This window comes from Harpia harpyja, chromosome 8 (genome assembly GCF_026419915.1).
Source record: "Harpia harpyja isolate bHarHar1 chromosome 8, bHarHar1 primary haplotype, whole genome shotgun sequence".
Lineage (NCBI taxonomy): Eukaryota > Metazoa > Chordata > Aves > Accipitriformes > Accipitridae > Harpia > Harpia harpyja.
In genome coordinates this window covers 17,617,501-17,642,870 of record NC_068947.1, presented here as the reverse complement: position 1 = coordinate 17,642,870, position 25,370 = coordinate 17,617,501, and the positions used below count along the sequence as shown (strand labels likewise).

Here is a 25,370-nt window from a genome sequence, read left to right as displayed (position 1 = left end):
AATCAAAGTGGATTTAAGAAGATAGTTTCATTTGTGTAAACCTACTGAAAAGTTTTAAAAGCAAAGACAACTGATACTAACTTTTTATCTTTAATCATGTAAAATATTACAATCTTTTTCTTCTAGTTTTCTTGTATCTTATATCAGACTGTAGACAGTCCCCCTTAACTCCAAAATGTCAGGATGGAAGGATTTTACATAACTCCTTGATTATAAATAACTTCTTGAAATAAGACACTTATCAACATAAAATGCTATTACTTAAGTAAATACACAGATCTCTAAACTGTTTCTTCAGAACTACTCTGTAAGCTCACACATGCAATCTTATAAAAAGAAACTCTCCTATCCCCTTGTTGATGAGACTGAATGTTGACAGAAGTAATTCTGACCACATGGACAATTTTATCTGCCTCAACTATTCAGTAAACAAGTAGTAAAAACAAAGGCAAGTTCTTGATCTTCCGATTTCTCAAATTCAGCTTCCTTGAATTTGTAAGAATAAAAAAAAGCTACTGTCCAAGTAACTAATGTGGGTATGTAATTTACTTCACTTCAATCTTAATTTTCTAAAACCTTTTTCTTGTAACTCCAGAGTAACTTAATACATTCCAAAGGCTTGGAATAAAAAGTTCAAGTTATGCCATACAAGACATAGTACCATGAAACTTCGAAAACCTGGCAATACTGTTTTACAATTACAAAAAGCGTAACTTCATCATTAAGATGTGAATGTCTTAAATGTATAGTCCGATAATCTGTATCACTACAGATTTCTCTCAATCCATGGTGTCACTGCAGAATTTTTTTTAAGCTTTTCTCTGTTTGCCAAGTGTCCAAGATACTCTAAAACAATTAGCTTCTGGTTTTGCATATCTGCTTTGATACTTTTTATCAGCAGACTGATTTTCAGAGAGAAACAGCTCTTTGCTTTTTGAAAAATGCCTTTTAAAAGGGTCTCATTTCGGGTTTCCAACATGAGGATCCAAAAATCACTAGTCACAGCTGGAAAATTTAGCCATCAAATCCAATAGAGCAGTAAGCTCTCAGGGAGACAAATCTTTGGATTTTTTCAGCATACACTGTAAAGTTCTGGGCAGAAACACACTAAAACAAAATTATCTTTTTCATTCACTTGTTAGGCTCTCATTTAGAGGTCTGAAATCCCATAAATGTAATAATCTTATTAAAATTTGTAGGAAATAAGTCTCCCAAGTATATTCTTGACACTGACCCATAAAAGGCCATCCTAAAATAAATATTTAGCAGAACCTCTGCAACATTAAACAGTATACACTCTGTAAAAGTTTGACCAAGTTTGTATCATATCGTGAAAAGTAATTTATGTAAGATATCCAAAGTTAGCTTGGTTTTGCTAGTCAAAATACCATTTTGTAACATTGAAATAAGGCAACATATTGTTAAAAAGGTTTCAAAACCTGTAATACTGCAGGGCTGAATAAAAGCTTTCATTTTACCATTTTATTAAAATAATTTATTCCATACATAAAAAGTATACCATATTTTCAGATTTAAGAAATACACTATAAAAAATACTGCTTCTCTGTAAGCTAATTTTATACATGCAATAGTTGAGTTGAAACATTGTTCATATGTCATAAAGATGTTTTGTTGTAAGTGAATTTTCTATATGGTATAAACCTCAATTTGTTAAAAGTGGACAGCATTTCATTCTGTTCTGAATTTCTAACTTAAATGTTACAGCTTTTTTATTTCTTCAGAAAACAGATCTTCAATAATAAAAAAAAATTACTGCTCCTTCTGTGCAAAATCAAGCCTCTAAAAATGGTTTAAAAGCCAACAGAAGGGCACAAATTTCAATAAGTTTAGGAAAATCTGCTTTACTTTCCCATGAACTGTACATCAGTAGCAAAGTCAAAATCGTATTTTAAATTCAGGGAACAATAAACTGAAGAACATATACAAAAATGAACTTACCAAGAAGTGGAATAGCTTGGGTCACAGGAGCAGGTACATTAGTAGGTGCTACAGGAGGTGGAACAGTCCCATATATTTTGGAACTATCAGTAGTTTCGGCATTCCCTCTGGATCCAGAAACCACTGTTGGGATGGGATTTCCTACAGATGAATCTTTTGTAGTGTCTTCACTCACACCAGTTGCTGTAGCTAAGAAACAATGCATTGACATATTAAAAAAAAAAGTCAGCTTTTCTGCTTGCATGATACCTTCCTCCTACTGCCACTTGCCCAAGATTTAAACACTTACAATTTGGGATGTTTACTGCTGGAGTGTGAGGAACAGATACTGGAGGAGTTATAGGTGGTGGTGGTCCAGGAGGAAGAAAGCCTATAAAAAAGTATGTATTACCACTGAGTATCACTTTACCAAAACATACTTGTGCAGTTTATATGGCAGATGCTTTTATTTGCTATATGGTTAAAAAAAGGACTTGCTATTCCTAAGAATATATAAATATACCTGGGGGTAAATGCATTGGGTTGAAACCAGGTCGTAAAAATGGAGGCGGCGGTGGTGGTGGCACTCCAGGAGCAAATCCAGGAGGTGGGATTCCTAAAGGTGCTGTGAAAGCAGGTGGTTGGAGTGCACCAACCACAGGAGGACCTGATGGATGTGGTGGAACCTAAGAAAAAAAGAATGGGAAAAATGTTTACCTCAAGACTGAAAGGATTATTTGTTGCTCAGCTGTGGACTGCTGTCTTCTGTGCTTTGTCCATCAAAACAAGAAAATTTAAGCTACCTTAAGTTACTCTACAACAAAGTGACTCACGTAACTGATCTAATTAGCAGTCAAAGAATTCCTACAACTTAATATATCAACATTGATCTTGTTTGCCTTTGTTCTTAAAGAAAAAATTATTCTCTGTGGTAAACTGATATTAATGCATGCTGGTAACTCATCTAAATATACCCTTTACACAGTAGCTGGAATTAATTTTACCATTCAACATGATACACTATAATGCACACAACTTCGGAGCAATTAAAAACTTTTTCGCTACCTGAGTTTGTATATTATATTAGAGTGACTATTGTTTCCTTCCTTTTATTTTTTTAAATTCTGATTTATATCAAGCTCTGAATGAAAACTGGTTTAAACTAAGTTGATCCTTAGACTCATAAATATGAGCTTACTATAAAAACTACATTAAATGTGTGGGAATCAAAAGAAAAAAATGTAATCAAAATATGCTCTGCATTTAAAATTGATTTACTAAAGCAAAGGAGAGGTGTGTACTCAAGTCATCATAACTGACTCACCTCCACAACCATCAAAATTTCAGAACTACTACACCAAGACCCTTCATAACTCATTTTTTATTTCTAGAGTAAAGAAGGAAAAGCCTTTACTGTTTTATTCTCAGAACTGAAAGAAGTGGCATTAAACCAAAGTAAGCAAAATATTCTTCTTAAAACTGGAGGAGATGCTAAAGCTGCCAAGCAGCTGATACCACTTCAAACTTCTGTTGCAAGATCTTTACCAATGCGTAGGTTAGTGAGCTGAGGCACATTAAAACTTGTGCTATTAGAATTTTAAAATCAATTAATTCCAATAGGCTTTAATTCATTAGGCTTTAGTGTAGACCACCACTTTTTATTTTTAGTTTTAAATTGGTTATTTACTGGTTTAAAACCACCTGCTGATTAGGCCCTACCTGAAGTTAAGCTAACTGAGCAGGATGAGAAACTATTGGATGGGGCATGAGAAATTGCCAGACATGACAGATAACTATGTGAGAAGCTGACAAAAGTTACACATGGCACCATGAGGGGTGGCTGGATCCTGCAGGTGGTTAGGGGGTGTTATGTGAACAACAGCCAAACTTCAGAGAGAAGTTGAAAGGAGCAATGAGGACCTTCTGGGGACTAGGACCTTGCAAGGCCAACAGTGCACACACAGGTAAGCACACCCAGGAGTACCATATGAGGCCAAGACTACCTAGATGAATACTAAGTAACCCTAGAGGTGTGTCCATTAATCACAGTTAAAGCTTTAGAAAAAGTGCTCCAAAACCACAGTAACCTAATAGTGTCAGTAGGTCTTTCTGTTTGTTTTACAGGGCACTCCTTCAAAGAACAACTTACAAAATTAGCTAGACATAGCGACAGATCTGTTGATCGCAGTAATGTTCCATGAAACAAGCATTCATGTACAGAGTGTGTACATAGCAGAAGGAATTGAGGAGGGGTATCAAGAAGGCAAAAAGGTTTAAAAAAGAGGGGAAACTTGCTAAGTGCTGTCAGTCCTTAAGTAGTTAAAAGCTGATAAAACTGTGGATGAAGCACGTATACGCAATGGCTTGAGATGGTATAGTGAATAGTAAAATATTATGATGGAACCAGAATAAAAGTAACATCAAAGGAAGATGATTTAGATATGTATTAGAGGATATTCATACCTAATTATCCAAGCTTAACTGCTGCACTTAATTTTTTTCCTAAGAAGTTAACCCTCTAATACATAATTATAAGTAACATGTTAAAACCTTTCCTTTAAGCAGAAAGAAAAAAGGAAGGCGGTAAAAATCTGTGCATAAATGTCACAACATCTCATTTAAAATACAACTTGAAGTATAAAGTTTCTGTTCGTTAAAGAGATGGAACCAATGGCTAATAAACATTGACAGATAACAAACACAGAGGACTGGTGAATAGTTTCAGAATAATAGCTGATGGATTGGATAAAACAAAGCAACAAAAATGTTACTAGGGAGACAAATATTGGGAAAACCTGGTATTTTACTAGCAACATTGGAAACTGGAATAACTAACCTCTCAATAACTGTAATGCAGACTGCCAGGTGCATCTCAATAAACATGTCTTGGGGTTTAGCCTGTGTTCAGGTACAACTATTTCTTACTGCACACCTCTCAGATTTAGACTTGAAGGAGAATCATTGGCCCTGTGAACTAAAGGAGCACAGCCTACCTACAGTGCTCCAAAACAATTAAATATACATTTAAGCACACCTGGAGTCTCCAGCAGGAAGACGGCAAAGGAGGAAGTCTACCAGTTTCAGTATGAGGGGTACGGGATGGATATTGGACCAATGCACAACTCCCACATCTAGTTATAGGGAGAAGGAGCACGTGGGATTGATGAATACATCAGGAAATTTGGGGGGTACACACTCAACTTGGACTCCAGTTTCTGGCTGAAAACGCATTAAATGAAGAAAAGGGACTTTGGGTTGGATTGGGAAACTTATGGAAAGGGTGGCCACAGCAATCCCCCTGGACTGCAATGTATAACCCTGACAAAGCCTGAGCCATGGTTGACTGGAGAAGAATGGCAGTTTGGGTAGGGTAACACCAAGCTTTGCCAGGAGAATGGAATACCAATTGCCCAAAACCTCGTCAATGAACGTGCAAAGCAAGTGATATCACAAGTGCTATTAACTGAAACTGACTCTCAGTAACCAAGAAACAGACTTAAGCTGATCTTGGACACTGCAATATGACTTAAAAATAAACACAGACCTACCCTCAAAGCGGACCACTGAGGTGGATTACTCAGACCTGCAGGAGTGGGACCAGATTCAGCAACAGCTCAGAGACCTGAATCTATAGGCAAGAAAAGGGCTCACTCCAGCAGCACAACACAACAGAAGTATTCCACCTATCTTGTCAACAACCCGGGACCCTGTGGCTGAGAAGAGGCTGTGTGTGCTATTGAGGCCAAAGAATCAGACTTACCTATGCACGCTATCACTCTTAAAAGGACATTACTGATTTTAAGTGCCTTACTACATAGAGATTGCATTCATAGGTCAAGGTGATACTGGCAGTAACAGGAGGTCAGTCTGCAGTTAGTTACACCGTTCACAGGTAACGTCCAGCGGAGCAGGGCTCCGTCCCTCTGTGTGCAGCCCATGCAGGGGGCTAGCACAGGCGGCCCATTCAGGCTCTACCAGAGAAAGGAATAATGCAGCTCCTTCCCATCCCACCTTTAAGTGTGGGATTGTCAGCGCTGTGGGCAGATCACAAAGCTGCTGACTAGGCCCTGGCCTGAAGTCAAGCTAATGAGAAAGGGCATTAAGGGCATTACGGGCATGAAAAGCTACTGGACACAATACGAGAAACTGCCAGACATGACAGATAACAATGTGAGAAGCTGACAAGTTATAGATAGCGGCATAAGGGATAGCTGGATTTTGCAGCTGGTTAACAAGGTGCTTCGTGAACAATATCCAAACTTCACAGATAACCAGAAAGGAGCACTGGGGATCTTACAGGAAAAAGGACCTTCCTTGTGAGGCCAACAGTGCATGAGTAGTCATATCCAGGAATACCATACAATGACAATATTACTTAGGTAATTGTATCATAAATCGCACATCTGGGTAGGGATGCAGCAAATCTGGGACCACCATGGAAGAAAATAATTATGGGAGAGTTGTTTACTTGTGAGGAGACTGGACTGGAGAAAGGGAAGCGAAAGCACAACAAAAAGGAAGGTCAGGAAGTAAAAAAAAGGGAGTAAGTTATGGGAATCATGTAGTCAAAGCTGTTTGGGGTTATCTGCCAGGCAGCCCTATGCCTGATCACTGCAGCCTGAATCAGGACAGTGCATAAAGCCTGTTCTGACATATCACACGCATCAAACCTGCTTCTCCAGTCAGAGGGACCAGGGCGGGCAGGGCGCTTTCCATGGCTAACAGAGGAGCAGCTGGACAGACAGGTCGAGCAACCTGGTACCAGTGTACTGATGCCCATTCCAGGCTGGACAGCATGAGCAGCTACCCAGCACTCATAACTACCTCCCCACCTCTTACAGTTCCGAACACTGAAGCCAAATACAAATGAAAGAAGTTCTGCTTGTATCAGAGGACAAAAATACCTCAGTTAATTAAAATGCTATGGTACTCTACAAAGTTATTTAAACAAAAGAAGTGGAATATAATGAGCTTTTTCCTTTAGATATTAGGTCACATTTGCATATTACAAAACATGTTACTTTTAGTAAGACTACTAACATCATCACAGCTGAACTTAATTTGTAAGTTTTAAGAACTATTTACAAATTATTGAACTATTGTAATTTTATGGCCAGAGAAGAAAACTGAATTGGTCAGTATTAAACAGCATAAAAAAAGTTCATAGCGAAACCAAACATGAAGACTAAACACAGTTTTCTGATCCTGGCCTGAATTTGTGAAGACAACAAGTTTCTTTGCCATAGTAAAAAACTGAAGCTGATGAGGCTGAGACAAGCAATGAGCACACTCAATATATTCTGAAACTAGTTGGGTTTTTTCTTTACATTTTCTTTTTCAGAATGGATTTAAGCAAAATAAACAAAATCACTACTATTTATTACAGTTAATGGCTATTAAAACCCTCTGAAATTAGAAATTTGACTTACGTGTTCATTCACTAATAATACCTTACAGCATTTCAGGAATTCTGTGTCAAAACAACACAAAATTCAACATATTATGTTCTCAAATCACATAATTGGCTAAATTATATATGTCTTCAAATAATTTGAGTTCTTGATCTTTTCTGAGTGTCTGCCATATTGTAGTTCATAAACACATTTTCTCAAGATGTAAAATAGTTTAATTTACACTTCCTCCCATTTGGGAGAAGGTATACTACTATTTTAACAGTGACAAGAAAGAAACTATTACTATAAAAGTAATAGTACTATAAAAGTAAAAGTACTATAAAAAACATGTCTGTCAATAAGTAAAGCTAAAAGAAATACAGATTATAAAACACTGGAGGGAGTAATTATTATTACATGCTACTTAAACTAACAGTAAAATTTCAGAGTGTTCTTTTAGCGAATGAACATACAACATCAGCTTTGACTGAAGAGCCATTATAACAACAGAGGAAGAGTATGAAAATTTTTATATTAAATTCCCAAAGGCTTTTCAAAGAGAATATACACAGTATGAACAAACATAAAAGCAATGTGCATATTTTAAAAGGTCTATAGCTTATTTAAGGCAACAGTGAGGAAAATTAATTAGGAAAACAAACAAAAAAAATGCAATCATAAAACTGAGAGGATGCAATTCAGCCCATTAATAAAAAGAATCTACTGCAATAATTTATTCAGAACTGAGAGAAGAGATATTAAAGTACAGTCCTACAATACATCAAACAAAAATCTGGCAGACACACATACACTCTGTCTACATTAGCATTAAAGCAGCAACGAGGTTTTGGAGCAAATCCTCTATCATTCCCACTAACCACATGCTGACTCAGTTTCCAGGGCTGTTCTGGTACATGCAAACTACATTCCTTTTCAGGGAAATCAAACCAGATGCTCTGCTCCTGCTGGGCACAAAACATGCTTCAAACCCTAATGGGTTTGGTTTTTTTTCAAGTCCTCCATTGCCACTGTGACTTAGCAGAAAAGGAATATTCTTCTACGAGACTGTATTGCTTTTTTACATGAAGAAGCTCAAACAATGGACTTCAGGTGCATACTCGATTTATGGCACAGGAGAGTTATCTTCATAAACTGACAGCATAGCAAGTCTGCTAACAAGAGCATTTTTAACCAGGGACAACAACATGACACACACAAAATCAACTAGTTACCATTCATCGTATTTCCTCCCTCTCCTTAACTTATGCATTGCCATACTGAATTGTTATTTAAAGTAAGTTTTTGTTTAGACATCCGGAGCAAATGAGAAGCCAAATCTCACCTGTGGAGGAGGTACTGTTATTGGTGCAGGCATAGGAACAGGAATTGGAACAGGTAAAGCTTTAGGAATAGGTGACACTGGTTCATTATGTGTAGCTTCTGCACCTCCATTTTGAGCCACTTCATTTTCAGACTTCTTGGGAATCCCCTTCCACTCTATACAAAAAAACCCCCAAACATACATGTATCAGCTCAGTAGAAGTGGGCAAGTAGTCAAAGAACAGAGCTAAGAAGCATTTAAACATATTTCTGCCAATAAAAATTCCAAATTACTTCAAACACACTACAGCAAATCACTGAAACATAGCAAGTAAATTTATTCCTTTCATTAGTTATTTAACAATTCTTCGCACTGACAGCATTTATACATGCCCAGGACTCTGAAACTCTGTAACAAAAAGTAAGGCTGTTTTGGGACAAGCTTTCAAGAGATTCATTCCATTGCTCTCGAGCAAGAAGGCAGCAGCTTTTTCACTAACTCGAGAAGTAATTTCTGAGAAAACAACATTTTCAAGTCTTCAACAAGGAAAAGGAGAATACAACAATAAAGAATCGCAGCAAAATAAGAGAAACATCAAAAATAGCTTTAAACTCATTTTATAGAAGAAATATGGCTCCTATTATTTGTCAGAACTTCCTGGGAAAAGACAGCTAAGCAGAAAAAATAGATCAGTGAAGAGGCATTATGGGAAAGAGAAAAGCATTGAGAAGACCGGAACACATTGAGATTATGTTTATAATTCGTTACTTTCATTTAAAATACACACTCAACTTATTTTTGTGTATTTATCATGAAGAGATGCTACTACTTAAAATAACCACCACCTAATTAGGGCAAATTGGACAGAACGACAAAACCCTGAAATAATGTTTCAATAACTAGACAGCACTTCACACAGTGGTTAAAACCAACACAGTAGTCTAGAGTACCAATCCAAAGAACTTAAGGCAATTCCAATTTTTAAGTATTGCATTCATTTAATATTACTTTTAAAATCACAACAGCCAACACACTAGCGACTCTATATTAGCTTGAAGCCTGTAATTGATTTGAAGCTGCTGATTATAACAGGTGTCATTTTCTTAATACAACCATAGAAGCCTGATGTTTTCACTGCTTACATGCAAAATAACAAGAAATCTATTAGGTCCCTATAAATACAAGACTTGCTAAAGGAACTGAAAATGTCACAAGTGTGAAAACCATAGGCACTTTTTTTAGAAATTATAAAGTTGCCATCAGCTCAGTTGCCACACAAGTACTCCAAAGGCAGGCTCCTTTCCTAGGGGTTCCTCGCATAAACCAGGGCGGTGGGCAAGCTGGCTCTGGGACTAACAAGTACAACTCACTTGCATCATGCCTTACCATCAAGGGCAAATACCAGCACAGCTGACGGGTCACCTGGTATCCACATGCATTTTTACCCCAGGCCCTTGTTAACACAGCTGCACAACTCCTGATGAGGGACTGTCATTCTGTCATTAACTGCTTACAAACTCTCTCCAATTTACAGGTTATGCGTGCTGCACTTCTTAGCCATTTCAAGGATTTTATGTGCACCACAGCGTCATGAAAGTCAGCCACACTAACTTCAATACACCAGCACAAAGGACAATTTTTTTTAAAACCATTTAAAGATGTACCAACACTTTACCTGGACTAAGAGTTTCGTTGTCCAACATTCCTCCTTCACAGAAACTTTCAAGATCTTCAGGTTTCACTTTGTCCCATGGTATGTAAGTAACACCTAATTCTACATCCCAATACTGCTTGTAATCTGGCTTTATTCCTTTATTCAAAGCCCATGCAATCTTGGGGGGGGGAAATATATGTAGTCAGTAAAATGCTTCCATTTTAATGGATTTAATATTTAGTTCTCACAAAACAGCACTACCATTTGAGGCTAAAAAGCAAAAAGAATACTCTAATTGAAACAGCAGGAAAAACAGGTTAGTTACGAATCTCTGAAATAAGACTTTTTTAAAGCAGACTCAGTTCTTATTTCTTGGCTTGACTCCTGCACTCAATTTGTAAAAATGTGTAAAGGTAGTTTCTTCAAATGTTCCCCAGTCACTAAAATTAATTCTATTTCCCTTCAGAGGACAGTGTCACACTCTAATATGATGTTCTACAAAAGGAAAAACTTCACTAATGAATGCATTCTTCCTTACTTATTAGTACTCTTTATAGGATTATCATATATAATTAAACTCGGTTATAAGACAAATAACCGCCAATAAGAAAAACATAGTTACAGTCCACTGTAATGTCTAAAAGGACACCATTTTTGTTGGTTAAATAGACAATTATTGGCAATCTTTCAAGGAAACTGATACAAGTCCCACTAGTCACATTACAGAACAGGAAGAATACTTATCAAGAAAAAAACTGGTCCATTCACATAAATTTACAGAATACCATATGCAGAATACACAAAAGTCTAAAATAGCCAAAAGTCTAGAATAGATGAAAAAGGATTACAGTAATTACAGTAACTTTAGAACAGCTTGACATTTTCCAAGAAGTACCTTTATAGATTTCTGATTGACTTTGAAGTTTCCTCGGCTCAGTTTTTGTAGGGCACGGTAAGCATCTTGTCTGTGAACCATTACAATATAGGCACATCCTCTAGGCGGTATCATCTGTTTGTGTTTTCAGAAAAAAAATTGGTTTTGCTAGCACATTAACAAAGTAATGAACAATATACAAGTGTTCAATTACAGTAAGCTGGAACATCAGCAGGTGTTTCAAAAAGGACTATGGAAGTATGAAAGAGACTGTTATTTTACAAGGCTTAGATAGCCAGCATCTTCTGGTACACATTTCTAGTAAATTAAAAGCAACTTCTTATGTGGAAAGTTTTAAGTTCTATTCCATGTGAGAATATGGATGACTGTTGTATATTTAATCCTTTAAATTGTTAAACAGTAGTATTTATGTAAATGTTGTGGTCTGACAATTAGTTACTTTGTTGGAAGAAACAAGGCACTAATATCCCACTTCATTCCATATACCACAAGCTGCCAGCTGCACCTCCACATTCAGTTTTATCTGCAGTTTTGTAATAATTTTTATTATTTGTAATGCATTTGAGAAAAAACTTCTGTGTTGTTTTACAATATTTGGGAATAGGAAGAAAATTACAGTCACTTCTTTTTGTTTGTTTAAGCGAAATTTTATAGCTACAGGAACAGCTACCATTTATATATAAAAATATCCTTAAATACAGCAAAGCATAACAATAGCTCTCCATGATTATGACTAAAATGACAGAAAAGAAACGAGCAAAAGAAACAAGAACACCAGCTGAGAGTCCACATTTCTATAATCAAACAAAATGGAGCAGACAAGGAATTAGTAGCACAGTATGTAATTCTGTACCCATCTCCTCAATAGCCCTTTCTCATTCAATTCTCCCAAAAGAAAGCATGTTTTTTATGAAAATGGGATAATCTTCTGTACTACCCCAAGCACATTTTTAAATTTCAAGAAATTAAAGCTACTGCCTTCTTGTTTTTCTACACAGCAGCCAAATGAATTGAGTTCACACCTTAGAAAACTTAACCATATAGAAAATGAGAGCTCTTGACGCTTTTCAATGTATCAAAAATAAAGCTGTCTTAAAACAGTCTGAAAAGACTTTTTGTAACCAAGGCACATCAAAGTAGCTTACACTGCATCATTTATACTCACATTTATTGATTCAATTGGGCCAAACTCCTCCAAAAGACTTCCAACATCCTGTTGAGTTGTCCTTTTGTCAAGTTGTCCTACCCAAAGCGTAGTACTACAAACTACAATTAGAGAGTTAACACAGATTGTAAGAGCACTTAGAAATATACATGTATATAAAAAAGAATGTTCTCATTTTACATGATAACTCCAGAGAAGATTCCACACTCCCCAGGTATATTCAGAAGACAACTACTACATTTTGTCTATTAACACAGGCAAAGTCAGGATTATTTCAGAAATCTGAACATTAGCCTGTGTGTTTTCCAGGTCAAAGCTCCCCTCCTGGTTTGAAAGACACACAACACTGAATCACGAGAAAAATCGTAATAATGTGCTCAACTTCTTGTTGCTCAATCTGCTTTACCTTATATGTCATGAAGGAAGGAAAAGAAAATCATGGTGTTTCAGCTTTTTCTTTCCCCATTTTACAGCCAAAATATTTCTGACTTAGAGATATTCCAAAATTGCCAAATAGTCTACTATGAGTAAAGGAAGTACATGGATGTGTGGCGAATTTAATTCTTACCAGCTTTACAACAGTTCAGAAAATAAATCACAGTACTGTTTACTTTTATTCTGTTTGGATGAGTCTTGGAACCCACAAACAGCATTAAACCCAAGAAGAAGGAACAAAAAAATTTAAAAAATAACACACATCAGATTAAGAGTTGTCTTCTGGGGTATTCTGAGCAGATATCATATACTGAAGGTAAGTGGACTTGTCAATGTTAAATTTTTTTTAAAAGTCTAATAGATACAAAAAGTGTATTTCTTCAACATTTACAGTTTTTCTAACACACCTGTTTGTCTTCTTAGTATTCCATTTTACATAGGCATAGTATCTACTGTAATATCTTCAACTTCACAGAGCTCTAATATTCATTAAAGAAAATACTGGGCACAGACAAAACAATTCCATATATGAACAAGGAAGATGTTGAGCATCTCAAAAATGGTACTACAAGAATGTACAGAGTTACATCAACAATAAAGAGGAAGAATAAACTTACCACTAACAGTTTCTGACTTGATCTGAGGAAGGCCTTTTGATCTGCGTTCTCTCTCCCTCTCACGTTCACGTCTTTCTTGTGATCGAGACTTAGGAGAGTGTCGGCGTCTATCCCTGGACCGAGATCGAGATCGACGATGACGTGACCTTCGAGATCGGGAGCCAGATCTTGAACGTCTCCTTTTAGGTGACCTAGTTTAATCCAACAACCATTTATGTTCAATCTTTCTGACCCAGACACTATCAGACAGATAACTATTTCAGATATCTGTTTAAATAATCGGGCAAGAGTTCCCTCAAAAAAAAAAAAAAATCCAAGCTCATTCACATGCATTTAGAACTAGAATAAATTATTACAGTAGCTCATTAATGCACTCCAGCTAAACAGTTGATTATTTTTCAATTTCTTATCTTCTATTAATTTTGTATTGAAGTTGACTGTCAAAACTACATCCACGTTAACATAGAAAAAATGACATCTGTTTAAATGAGGAAAATGTTTATTGCTTTTACAAAAGAATGGCTAAAAAAGAGATTAAAAATGAATTCTGCCAGTGAAATTGTATTTTACATCATGTTAAAGTTCTAAACCACTCAAGGTCTGGAAGACAGAGTAAAACTTCAAAGAAATCATATGAAACTTGGCAAAGGAGAAGACTCATAACAAAGGAGATAGCTTTGCTTTAATACTGGAGCCAGATTTGTTAGGTCAGCTGAGACATGTGAAATACTGCGTCTGTGACAGGCAAAGTCCCATAGTACGCTGGATTTCTTTGCAAGAAAAGTGTCTTTAGAGCACAGACAAAATTAAGCTATCACATTCTGCTTCTCTAAAATTTAGTCAGTATTGACAGGCATAGAAGTTACTCTCTACCAATAAGAGAGCTCTATAGATACCCACTTTTCCTTAGAAAGTAGACGACTTTCAGAGGTTCACAAGTCTTAAGTCACTAATCTGTTTCTCATTACCACTGCATTGAAGCACATACAACATTTAGCTGTATTTATACACAGCTCCCTCAGAGGTAAGTGATTGGAAGGGTCTCTTTTCTTCCTCTCTTCCAGAAGGGCAATTCAAATAAAGCCCTTGACAGTTTTGACTTTACCAAGAAATTTCACTAGTGTTGTCCATACAGAGAATAATACACAGACAGTAATTTCTTGTAATTAATCCTTAGATTAAATTGAAATGGACTCTTTTGCTAAATGTGTCTTTTGGCATTTAGTCATAGAATCCAACTTGTACAGCACAACTGGGCACTTACAAGAAACGACCACAGAGGAAGTAAGCTGAGCCAGGCACCCAAGAAGCCAACTTGAAATACAAGTAAGAGGACTATGTCCTAAGGCACTGAAAACGAGCTCCACCAATAATTCAAGGAGTTAGCTCACCTCTCAGCTACTTACCGCCATCTCAATTAGAAGTTACCACCCCACAGCAGATTTGGCAGCACAGCACCAGATTCTCCGAGCTCCAGATTATCAGCATAACTCTCCTCAGTACTCGTACAGAATTAGTAAAGCGTTTTCAAGTCTTTGGACATGACACACTTAAGTTCCTTATGTTAAAATCCAATACCTGATATATATACCCTCACTAAAAGAACTTTCACTAATTTACCTTGATGCGGATCTAGATCTTGACTTTCTGTTGTCAGAAACATGTCGTTTTCCCTCTTGAATCGGTGGCTGTTCCACCTCCATATCCTAAAATATTAAGTTGACTGGTGTTACGGGTGAGTAGCACAAGACAAGTGTTTTATTTCATTTTATGCCTACACTAAATTATGTAACAGCACTAAAATTATATTGAATAATCACATATGTGAAATTAAAATGTAATGCAACTCTCCTCAGAAGATTCACCACTACTTTGTAGTCACTAACAGGGAGACAGTCCAGTATTAAATGAACTTAATACAACCACTGCAAGAACATAATAAAAATAATTTACACAAAATTCTCATTTTCAATTTGCAAATTATTGTTTTTCCACATTTTAGTCAATTTCAGCACCACATATATCTTCACAGAACATGGTTATATTCCTTAAAGTCAAGTCAGTGGATCTTGCTCTGTCATCAAAATCACAGGCAAAGGAACGTCTACTAGAAAACTCTTCTCCATGATGTTATAGGAAACTACTTTAAGCCATACATATAAGCAAATTACAATACAATAAATTTGAAGAATGAAGCAGTAAGTCATCAAAACAATACATAAAATGGAAGAACCTGCTTAAAAAAACCCACCCAGTAAGTTCAACACAGCTCTTCCTTCCTAGCCCAAATCCTCTACAGCTTCCCACCAAGCAACCTCTCAGAATGCACTGATTCAACAGAATTCAAGACTAAAAAAACAATTACAAAGATACTCTTAAGAATTGTCCCTTTATTCCAAGTGGAAAGCAAGAACTTTCTAGAATCTGTGACATCACAGGTCACCACAAAGACAGCTTGGTGCCATCTCTATTTCTCATTTAGGATTTCCTTTCCTTGGAACAAAAGGCAATATATTCAACTTTTTTTTTTTTTTTTTTTAAATGCAGGCTCATAAATAGACTTGCTCTTTGATTTCTTCTTAATAGCAGCCAGTTACCGAACCAACAATATCCTCCAAAATCTTACGAACAAGAGAGAGCTGTTTACATACAATTGGATTTTTTAAAACTTTTACAGACTTCTGAGTCCATTTCCACTATATTAGTGATCTACCAGGGCCTTAAAAATTAACCCTTCCAGATAGTTTTTCTCCAGAATGAGATTGCATTGTTAGAATTCCATGGAACAAAATATTCCTGAAGCATGATGGGTACAGGAAAGGGAGGATGAGGGCAAGTGAGAAGTGGAAGGACAAAATGCAATCCAAAGTCTTTCACAAAAGGAGGCATGAAGCATACATATGCTAGTTTTGCTAGACTTCTGAAATACCAGACTTGTCATGTAGCACTGCAGCTATCCAACTTTCTCTCAGATGAGCTAACCTCACAGCCATGTCTGTCCATGGTTATCATGAAATTTCCTCTCCTGAAGAAATTATACACATTTGAGAAAGACATGTATTAGAGCATTTAAGTTAGTTTGTTTACTGCAAGGGGTCCTCACCTGCTGATGTGTTTTTTGCATGTGTGATTCACTCTGTACTGGAAAAGGAGACTGAAAAGTTTGCTGCACAGGTGCTGTTGGTGGAATCACAGGCTGAGCCATCGGTGGAAACTGTGGCGTAGGCAGGAGACCAAAACCTGGCATTTGCCCATTAGGAGGAAGCGGAACCTTTTGAGAAGAAAAAACACGAAAACTTCCAGTTAGGAAAAAAAAAATTACATCAGCTTTCCCAGTTTGTTAAAGTAAAATTGTATCTCTGCTCCAAAGTCACAGTAAAAGACCAGAAGCCTGAGAAAGATGAAGTAGGTCAAGCATTCAGGTGTATAAAATAAAAATCTTGTTCTTCAAAGCTTGACTGGAACAGAGAACAAAAATATGTTTCTTAGGAAAGTTGGAGGGCTAAGCCATATTCACGCTTCACCATAGGAACATCACTTCCTTACTTCTGCACCAAAGAAAACAACAAAAGATAGAAAACATAACAGAGGGACAAGGGAAAACCCTGAAGTTACCTGGTGACGCATTGGATCTTGCTGTATTCCCATTATTCGCTGCTGAAAAGGATCCATATTTGGGAGTTGAGGAAATACTGGCTGTTGTATACCGTCTCCTGGAAATCCACTAAAACCAGTAATATTTAGGTGAGACAAGTCAATAGATACACACGTTTTTTGCCTTTATTTTACATATTTCTATGTACATTTACACATTCTTTCTTCAAATTTAGACAGAAAAATTATCTTATTATAATCCCATTTCCTCTCTAAAAAGTGGAAACAAAATTAAGAGAAAGAGTGGCTTCCTTATCTTTTCTCCACTGTAAGAGTAGTCCTTTAACATTTAAAGAAATGCTACATAAAGGTTTAAGCCTCTCTTCCCCCTGTACTTGTATGATCTTGCTAAAGATCTCAATCTATGGAAATTCTTCATGAAGGTTGTCTGCCTTAGGCTAACTTTCTTCATTTCCAGTTCCTCTTTTGGGAAAAAAAGTAGTAAGCCTTTTCCTCAAGGAAAATAAATTGGGCATACTTTCGCTGGGAAAAAAACTTCAATTAGGGAGGAATTTAGGGCAGAGGAGAAACTGATATGTATATCACACAAGGATTAAAGTAATGCCATTCACTTCCTGATTCAACACACAGAATGGACAGTGCTCAGGGACTTAATGAGGTCTGTGCAGTTAATAGGACCTGTTTACAGGATGCAGTTTGTGTAAGAAACTGAACAGGATTTCAGGAAGATAAAGGACTTTCATGGTGATGTGAAATGGAACTTTGTAGTATTTTAAGACACAGGTGCCATACAATTCTTAGATGATTCCGGACAGATCAGTTTTTCATACAGAGTATTACTGATTTTGTGTGCCCACAATAAGACTACTGGAATCCAATCTTCAGAGGCATCTTACACAACTATAAGGCAGTAAGGACAGAGGCTTTGAAGTGCTACAAACAGAACATAAACGTGCTGAAAAGCCTAGTCCAATGATCTCTAGTTGGGCATACTCAAGCAGTGCTTATGTTTGACCTACCTCATTTTTCTGTACTCCAGAGTTCCATCTGTATTATAGGGAAAATGCTACCAATTTACTTAAAAGGCATTTTAATTAACTAATACTTGCAGAACATTAAAGTGCTCAAGGTGATAAACACAGTAAGAAAGCTAATGACAAAGTTAGTGATTCTGTTTTTGAGAGCAGGGTTTGGATGGCATATACAGAAAGTAAGACATGGGGCCACATACTGAAGCAGGGAAAAAAGAAATATTGACTAACCCAGGTATTGAGCACCATCCAGCCTGTGCACTGAATGAGAGAGAGGTCCTGTGGAAAAAACTAGTATGTGATCACGTAATTTAAGACTTTATCATAATGCATATCAAAAGGGAAACAGGATCCTAAGTTAGTTTGCGTGGGTATTTAATGTTTGAGAACGTAAAGCTGCAAAGCCAATTTTAATTTTTTAAATAGTTAAAGCTACCACAATGTTTGGAATAGCACCTTTTCCCCAGTCAGCAAAGCAATCCAGCTGATTACTAACAATGCCCTGACACACTCAGTTGTGCAATAAAAACACAGAACTCATCTTGAAAACAAAACTGAGCTTTTCTCTACAGAACACATTCCTCAATCAACGATGCAACATGCCAAACCTACACTGGATCACCAAAGTAAAAAGACAAAAAAGAACAAAAACCAAAAAAACACACCAGAAGTTGTTAACAACATTTTAACTTTGTACTATTTAAGCACTGAAGTAACTTGGAATTTCTAACCTACAGATTTTTTAGAACAAAGATTTGCTAATTCTATTATGACACAGAACTTACAAAGCTGGCTGAGAAACTGAAGGAGAAGGAGCTGAATCTTCTTTCTTTGCATCTTCCACTGCTTCTGGTTCATCATCATAGTCAAACCGATCCAGCAGCTTCTGAAAGAAATGACATTGAGCCAACTATTTTTTCTGTATCTTATATAATTGGCAGCCGAAATATCCTTATTATCGAAGTCTTGCTATATATCTAATAGCTCTGGAATTAAAGACAAGGTTAGAATCAGGAAAAAAAAGAGACAAACCTATATTCTAATACAGAATCAGAAACTGTCCAAAACCAGTTTTATTCAGCTTCAGAAAATGAAACGGTATAAAAACAGGAAGCTGACCTCCAAATGGAAAGAGAAGAAACAAAATTTACATCATTTTTCTCCTAACAAATGGAGGACATTGAGGCATCCATCAAACAGTCTTCTGCTGAACTGAAAAAGTTAAACACAAAGAACAAATAAAGACTTACTTTGTCAAATGATGTTTTTTGCTCAGGTGGTGGGAAAGCAGTTTTTTGTTCTGGCGGTTGTGCTGCTGTAGTTTTCAACTGAGCAGTAATAGCTTGAACCTGAGCCATCACAGTGTTATCTATGACTGGTGACTGGGGTTTTTGAGGCTGTTGAAAAGTCTGAAGAATTTGCTGAAGCTACAAAAACACATATAGTATTAATTATATATTCTTATATAAACACATGGTACTGAAAGAGTTGTTGGGTATAAATTTTACATCAAACTAGACTATGGCACAGGATGAACAATAACAACAACCTGACTAAACTATGGAGAACTTTCAGCAAGACCAAAGGTCACTTTTTAAACACTTAAGTGGCACAATTCGACAGATCCCCAGATTTCAGTATTCAGGCCTTTCAACACTGCAAACATTTAAGTGGACTGAACAATAAGACTCAACATTTTGTTTGATTTATTCTGCCTGTTCTTGAAACTTTGTAACTGCATCAATTCAGAACTAGTTATTTAGGAATATATAACTGAATCTTCCCCAAATACCATAACTACTGGATAGAAGGGTCACAGATCATTCAAATACTGACTTTAACTTTTAGAAGTTTTCTGCTGAAGACCTTAGGGAGGCTTTTTGTTTTGCTTCAAATCAAGGATATTACTTCTATCATTTTTTCCCCCTCATTTAACATAAAAACAGAAGTTAGAAGGGAACCAGATATAAGCAGGTTACCTGTTGTCCTTGCGTTGTTTGAAACAACTGAGCTACAGCTGCAAAGGCATCAGAACTGGGCAACTGTGGCACAGTCGGCACTGAGTTAGCAGTAACTTGAGGGGGCTCCGAAGTAACCTTTACTGGAGGGGGCGGTGAACCTGAGAGTTTCATAGGAATTGAGAAAGCGCTACATTACTCCAAAACATTCATCTTACTCTTCAGTGCGTACATCTACCTCTTCAAAACAAGTGTCTATCTACAATACTCTATTTAACCCAAAAAGTCATACCTAAACTACCCCAATTCTATTCATTTTGCCTTTAACTGCTCCATTCACTGCTCACATCTGTGCATTATGTACACTAAGAAAGAAAACAAAGAAAAATGGCCTATCTGAAAGCTAGTCCAGCATGGTATTTTAGAGCACAACTCAATGTTTATAATTGTACAATTTTAGAAAAGTTAAGAGAAAAACTGTTAATCAGTGTTAAGCAATGCGTATCAATACACTTAGAATGTTAGTTCTGGTTACAAAGTTCTGGACTCATTCTTTTGGATGAATATTACAAATCAATCATCTAATGGTTCATTTTAAGAACAACTGAGCTTCTCTTAATATTTTCTATTTCGTAGCAGTAACTGAACTTTTGCTGAAATGTCTGGTAATAATTAAAGGTTTTTAAAAATTATTTCACAAGCAACTCTTGTTCTTTGATAAGGTTTGTTCACATGCCACTTTTGCATAGGCACAAGCCAAACCTGCATCTGATAGATAAATCCTACCATAAAAAGAATTTTTACTAATTCTTCCAGGAAAAGACTCCCATTTCCACCGAGCTTTACTAAAACTCAGATCACATTTTAAGACATGCTATTAGCTTTGTCTACACATGCTGCTTTCCCATTCTCTTTGCTTCAGATTACAATGTGGGTTTTTTTAATAAACATTTTGCCAATACAAAGTAAATTAGCAGCAATACCATCAATTCCTACATGCCGTGAGCAAGTAACTATTCTTTAGCAAACATACTTTAATAGACTATTATAAAACTGTACAACAAGAGACAGTTAAAAAACGCCAGATAGAAATATTTTTTAGTTTGAGACACTAAGCAAGTATGTTTGCCTCACAATACCAACTTCTTTAAGGCCACTCATCTGTTTGCAGTTTAAATAACTGCAGCGTTGACATGCAGCAAGCAAACATGTTGAATAATGTTTTCCCAGAAGTCAGATGCTACATAAAAATACTGCAAAAAGATACGTGATTGTTTTTAAATATAAATTAACTCCCCAGTTATTTCCTGTATATATTCAGAAGGATATTTACTTGCTCAAGGGAGAAAATTTGCATTTCTCTCCCTCTCTTTTTTTAGCTAAACAGACTTTGTAGCATTATGCGCTAAACAGATTCTATTTCACATAATGCATTAGTATATTTATTATTATTCATTAGCATATTTATTTCAGGGCCAAAGTATCCCCTCTGGTGCATCTGAATATCTCACTGAAATCAGTGATTCTGTACCTGAAAATTTATGCAGAAGGTACCCAACCCAGTAGCTACTAGTGATGAGACGAAGATGGAAAAATAGTGCCACTCACCTGTCATATCAGAATGAAATTGTATAGCCACCAGTCTGCACCCAAGCTCAGGTGCTAAGACATTCCCTCCCCCTGCCCTGCCATGTTTATAAAACATTTCAATAGGATACACTTTCCTAAACACCACTGGAGACGATTTCACTTACGCTATTGTGCATCATTATTTTGTTGTCTGTCACCACACCTCACTCACTCCATTACATTTTTTGCCAGTCCTACTCCAGCATACATGAGTGCAATAAATAATGAGGTTACCAAAGCTAAGTCTGAAATATAGAGTGCAAACTCAAAAAGAAGGCCCTGCAGAGAAAGAGAGAATTGTGGCATGCATGTTCTCATCCACAATTCAGTAACCTCACTACCAGCTTTTTATGTGGCATAAAATAGGTCAGTGAAAATACTGTGGGTAGGCTGTCATTACTTTACTCTTTAGGTCAGTGGTTTTCAACCAGTATAGCCTGTGTAAAAGCCTACTGCTGGGCACACATTTACTGTTCAAGAATTTGGATTTGAAACACCAGTCAAAATGTTTCAGGGCTGCATATTGAAAGAGACTGACAGCTGTTGCTTTCAGGTATCAAGTTGATTCAAAGAAAGATGAAGCTCTTAACATGTAAGATCATGCTTTACTTAGCCAGGTTCTAACGTTAAAAAAATTACATCAGAATTCTAAAATTGAGAAACAAAAGAAAAATATTTCAGACCAGAAGAAAAAAAAAGATTTTTTTAAGAGGGGACATTGAAGTCATCCGTAAGTGAAGTGTGCACATATGTATGTACATGTACATACACATGATACAAATTTCATATATTTTCCAAATACGCGTTCACTTGCTGATAATTTCTGATGTACAGTATCAGCATTTATTTAGAACGAGTTCAGATGTTCCACATAATTGTGACAACAAAATTGAGCTTATTAATATGCTACTGTTGAAACTAATAGTAGGCGCTTTAATGTGAAAGCAAACAAGCTATTACCATTCGTCCTTTTAAAAGAAGTTATAATGTCATTCATACCTTCATTATTAGTTGCATTTTCTGTCATTGGTGCAGTGGCACTAGTTCCTGCTGCCATATCCAGAAGAGGTTGAATTATTTCAATTTTAAATACTCCATTTTTCTGCCAAAGGTTCAGGACACGGACTATTTTACTCTGTTGAAACAAAAGCAAGCATCAGTGCTAAACACAGCTTTCCTAATTCACAAACTCCAAATTTATCTTCCGTACATTAAGAAGGAAGGTTTGAACAGTATACGGAGTTCAACATAATCAGCCATACCTATTTAACAACCCCTATGTTGTCACATAGGTCAGCAAGACCTTTTACATTGCAAAGATAAAAACTGCCAACTTATTTTACTATCTGCTTTAATAAAAAGTGACTTGTACCATTTTTCTAAAACTGTTCTGGCCAGTCAGAAAATCCAGGTTTGATATACAATAGAGGAAGTCCCTTCAGCCCTACCATTTCCTCAGACAGTCATAAAGGGGTAAAACAAACAACAAATGCGACAAGAAAGACAGAGAAAATGAAGATGAGCTGGAAAACCCTAATGAAGAGAGGGGCAATTAGGGTGCTATTCCAAAACGCTAGAACAAAGCTTTAAAGTTAGATAGAAGATTGTTTGCTTGAATTTTTTTCTACTAACCCAACCAATCCTATGTTGACACCAGAAAACCCATCTCCATCACTATTCAAAACATCAGGAAAGCAAGTGGAAAATATTCTGATCACTGCAGAAAGATCAAATTAGAACCTCTGATTGTCAGCTGTTATTTTAAGCTTGTTTCTTTTTTTAACATTAAGAACAATGAAGCTTTCAGGAACAAGCTGGAAATTAGTCTTTCCTTCTTTAGCCCAGTATTAAACAATAATATCTAACTAGATGTGCTGCTTCAGTTGGAACATGCAAGCAGGTAAAAGTCAGAATACATGTTATATTGACATACCTGTCTTTTTTGTATCGTCATCTCACCTGCACACACATACATTTTAAGTACTTTTTACTTCTACTGTAGCTGCTAAGAATGAACCCATTCTGTTCCTTCTTGTTGCAACAATGTCTTACTGTGACTCAGTTATATACACCCATGCAAATCGACCTATACTTATATAAGACAAGCGATTAAAGAATTTCACAAAATGTTTTCTACAATGAGATCAATTAGAGAGAAACCTGAAATGGCTATTTTAAAATAAGATTTTGGTCTGAAAAACAGCTAGCTTTAAAACAACAGCATTTTTTGGCTTTAGGTATTCTATCTCTCTACAAGACTTGAAAATAATATGAAGGCCAAAAAATGAATAAATTTAATACTCTTGTTTTCAGTCACATATTAATCTTACAGAAAGGCTGTTTAAAAAAAAAAAAGTTGTATCATAGTATCATTCTCTTTGGAAATCAACCATAGTTGCTGTGTATCTGCAGATCAGGTTTTTTGTTTAGGTACTGGACATTCATTAAAGCAAGCATGTTATAAATAGTATTATTCCCCTAGTGAAAAGCATCTTAATTATTTTAGCAGTGAGATATCAGGTAGTTATATAAAGGACATGGATAGTCTAATTCATTTAGATGAACAAAATGGTAACCACAAAGACAGAAAGAAGAAGGGACTGCTCTATTTCACCAAGGTATTAACCCAGAAGCTCCAGAATATCAGATTCAAGGCCTAAACGTCTAAAAGTTCCACATTAGAAAACTACAGAGCATCAAAGCCTTTCAAAATCTTAGTCAGAAAGTTAGTGAAAAAGTCAGTTAGAAAAAAGAGTATTTTGCTCTTACAGTACTACAATTAAGAAAAAGAGAGAGTAGGTGATTTTCTGGAAACCAACTGGCAACTTCTAAAACACACTTATCTTGGGAGTCTTTTGAAATTGTTCTGACAGATGGCATAAAAGTCATCTCCTGTTGGTAGCAACCTGGACCATCATGAATTCAGGAAACTTTCTGAGCCTCTGTTCTATCAGCAAGTACAAAACTAAGGAAACCAGTGCCTTAAACTAGTCTTGACAATGGAGAGCAGCAATGAAATTCTCAAGCATGGGATTTGTAAAGACTGAAGAAATCAACATGATGATTTTTTAGAAAATATTTGGGAGCAGAACCTTCACTGCCTACAACACCAGAGCTTCTCCTATAACACTTTCTTTTTGTGGGAGGCACCACCTTCCATAGTAAGTTTTCCTGAAGAAGCCTCAAGAAGAAAAATTCTGGCATAGTCACACACACCGTTGAAACGTCTGCATAGGCAAAACTAAATTGATGAAGTTAGGTAAAATAAGTATTTTAACTAGAACTTTCATTTCACTACCTCCTTTGATAATCTTTCTCATCAAGTTTTACCATTTCATATAGTAACATTCACTACCATGAACATAGAGAATGACCGAATTAGCTATCACAGAAGTGGAAACACCAAGCTAGCGCTGTTATCAATTCACAACAACACTTGAGAAATTATAGTTGTACCTTGTCTTCAGATGGACAGAGATACAAATACTGGAATGTGGCAGTAATATTTTTAGAGAATCTTGGCCCAAAAACATCTTTGTCTGTTCCAAACTGGTGACGAGACTGACGAACAATAGAGTCAATGACATACAATCCAGGGACTTTATATTCCGGTTTGCACTGAAAACATGAAAATTATTTTCCATTATGCAGTGATACTAACAAGGTAACATGCACTCACCTTACATCCTTACACAACATATATACTTAGTATACTTGGG

At 36.3% G+C, this 25,370-nt stretch overlaps 1 protein-coding gene across 5 annotated transcripts in view; it reads right to left on the bottom strand.

Moving 5' to 3' along the window:
• Window positions 1-25,370, bottom strand: part of SCAF4 (SR-related CTD associated factor 4) — a 48,052-nt gene that overhangs the window by 9,161 nt on the left and 13,521 nt on the right. For 2 of the 5 annotated variants that reach the window (XM_052795116.1, XM_052795111.1), the window contains exons 4-20: window positions 25,108-25,269; window positions 22,651-22,786; window positions 20,044-20,183; window positions 19,315-19,491; window positions 18,850-18,950; window positions 18,296-18,343; window positions 17,034-17,142; window positions 16,522-16,689; window positions 15,039-15,124; window positions 13,419-13,609; window positions 12,367-12,467; window positions 11,202-11,315; window positions 10,328-10,484; window positions 8,674-8,828; window positions 2,462-2,624; window positions 2,249-2,329; window positions 1,960-2,148 (exon numbers count right to left, since the gene is read on the bottom strand). In XM_052795116.1, the coding sequence (XP_052651076.1) occupies window positions 1,960-2,148; window positions 2,249-2,329; window positions 2,462-2,624; window positions 8,674-8,828; window positions 10,328-10,484; window positions 11,202-11,315; window positions 12,367-12,467; window positions 13,419-13,609; window positions 15,039-15,124; window positions 16,522-16,689; window positions 17,034-17,142; window positions 18,296-18,343; window positions 18,850-18,950; window positions 19,315-19,491; window positions 20,044-20,183; window positions 22,651-22,786; window positions 25,108-25,269 (2,278 nt within the window). The remainder of the gene's footprint in view (window positions 1-1,959; window positions 2,149-2,248; window positions 2,330-2,461; window positions 2,625-8,673; window positions 8,829-10,327; window positions 10,485-11,201; window positions 11,316-12,366; window positions 12,468-13,418; window positions 13,610-15,038; window positions 15,125-16,521; window positions 16,690-17,033; window positions 17,143-18,295; window positions 18,344-18,849; window positions 18,951-19,314; window positions 19,492-20,043; window positions 20,184-22,650; window positions 22,787-25,107; window positions 25,270-25,370) is intronic. The other 3 variants (XM_052795113.1, XM_052795115.1, XM_052795114.1) reach the window with 3 other exon arrangements.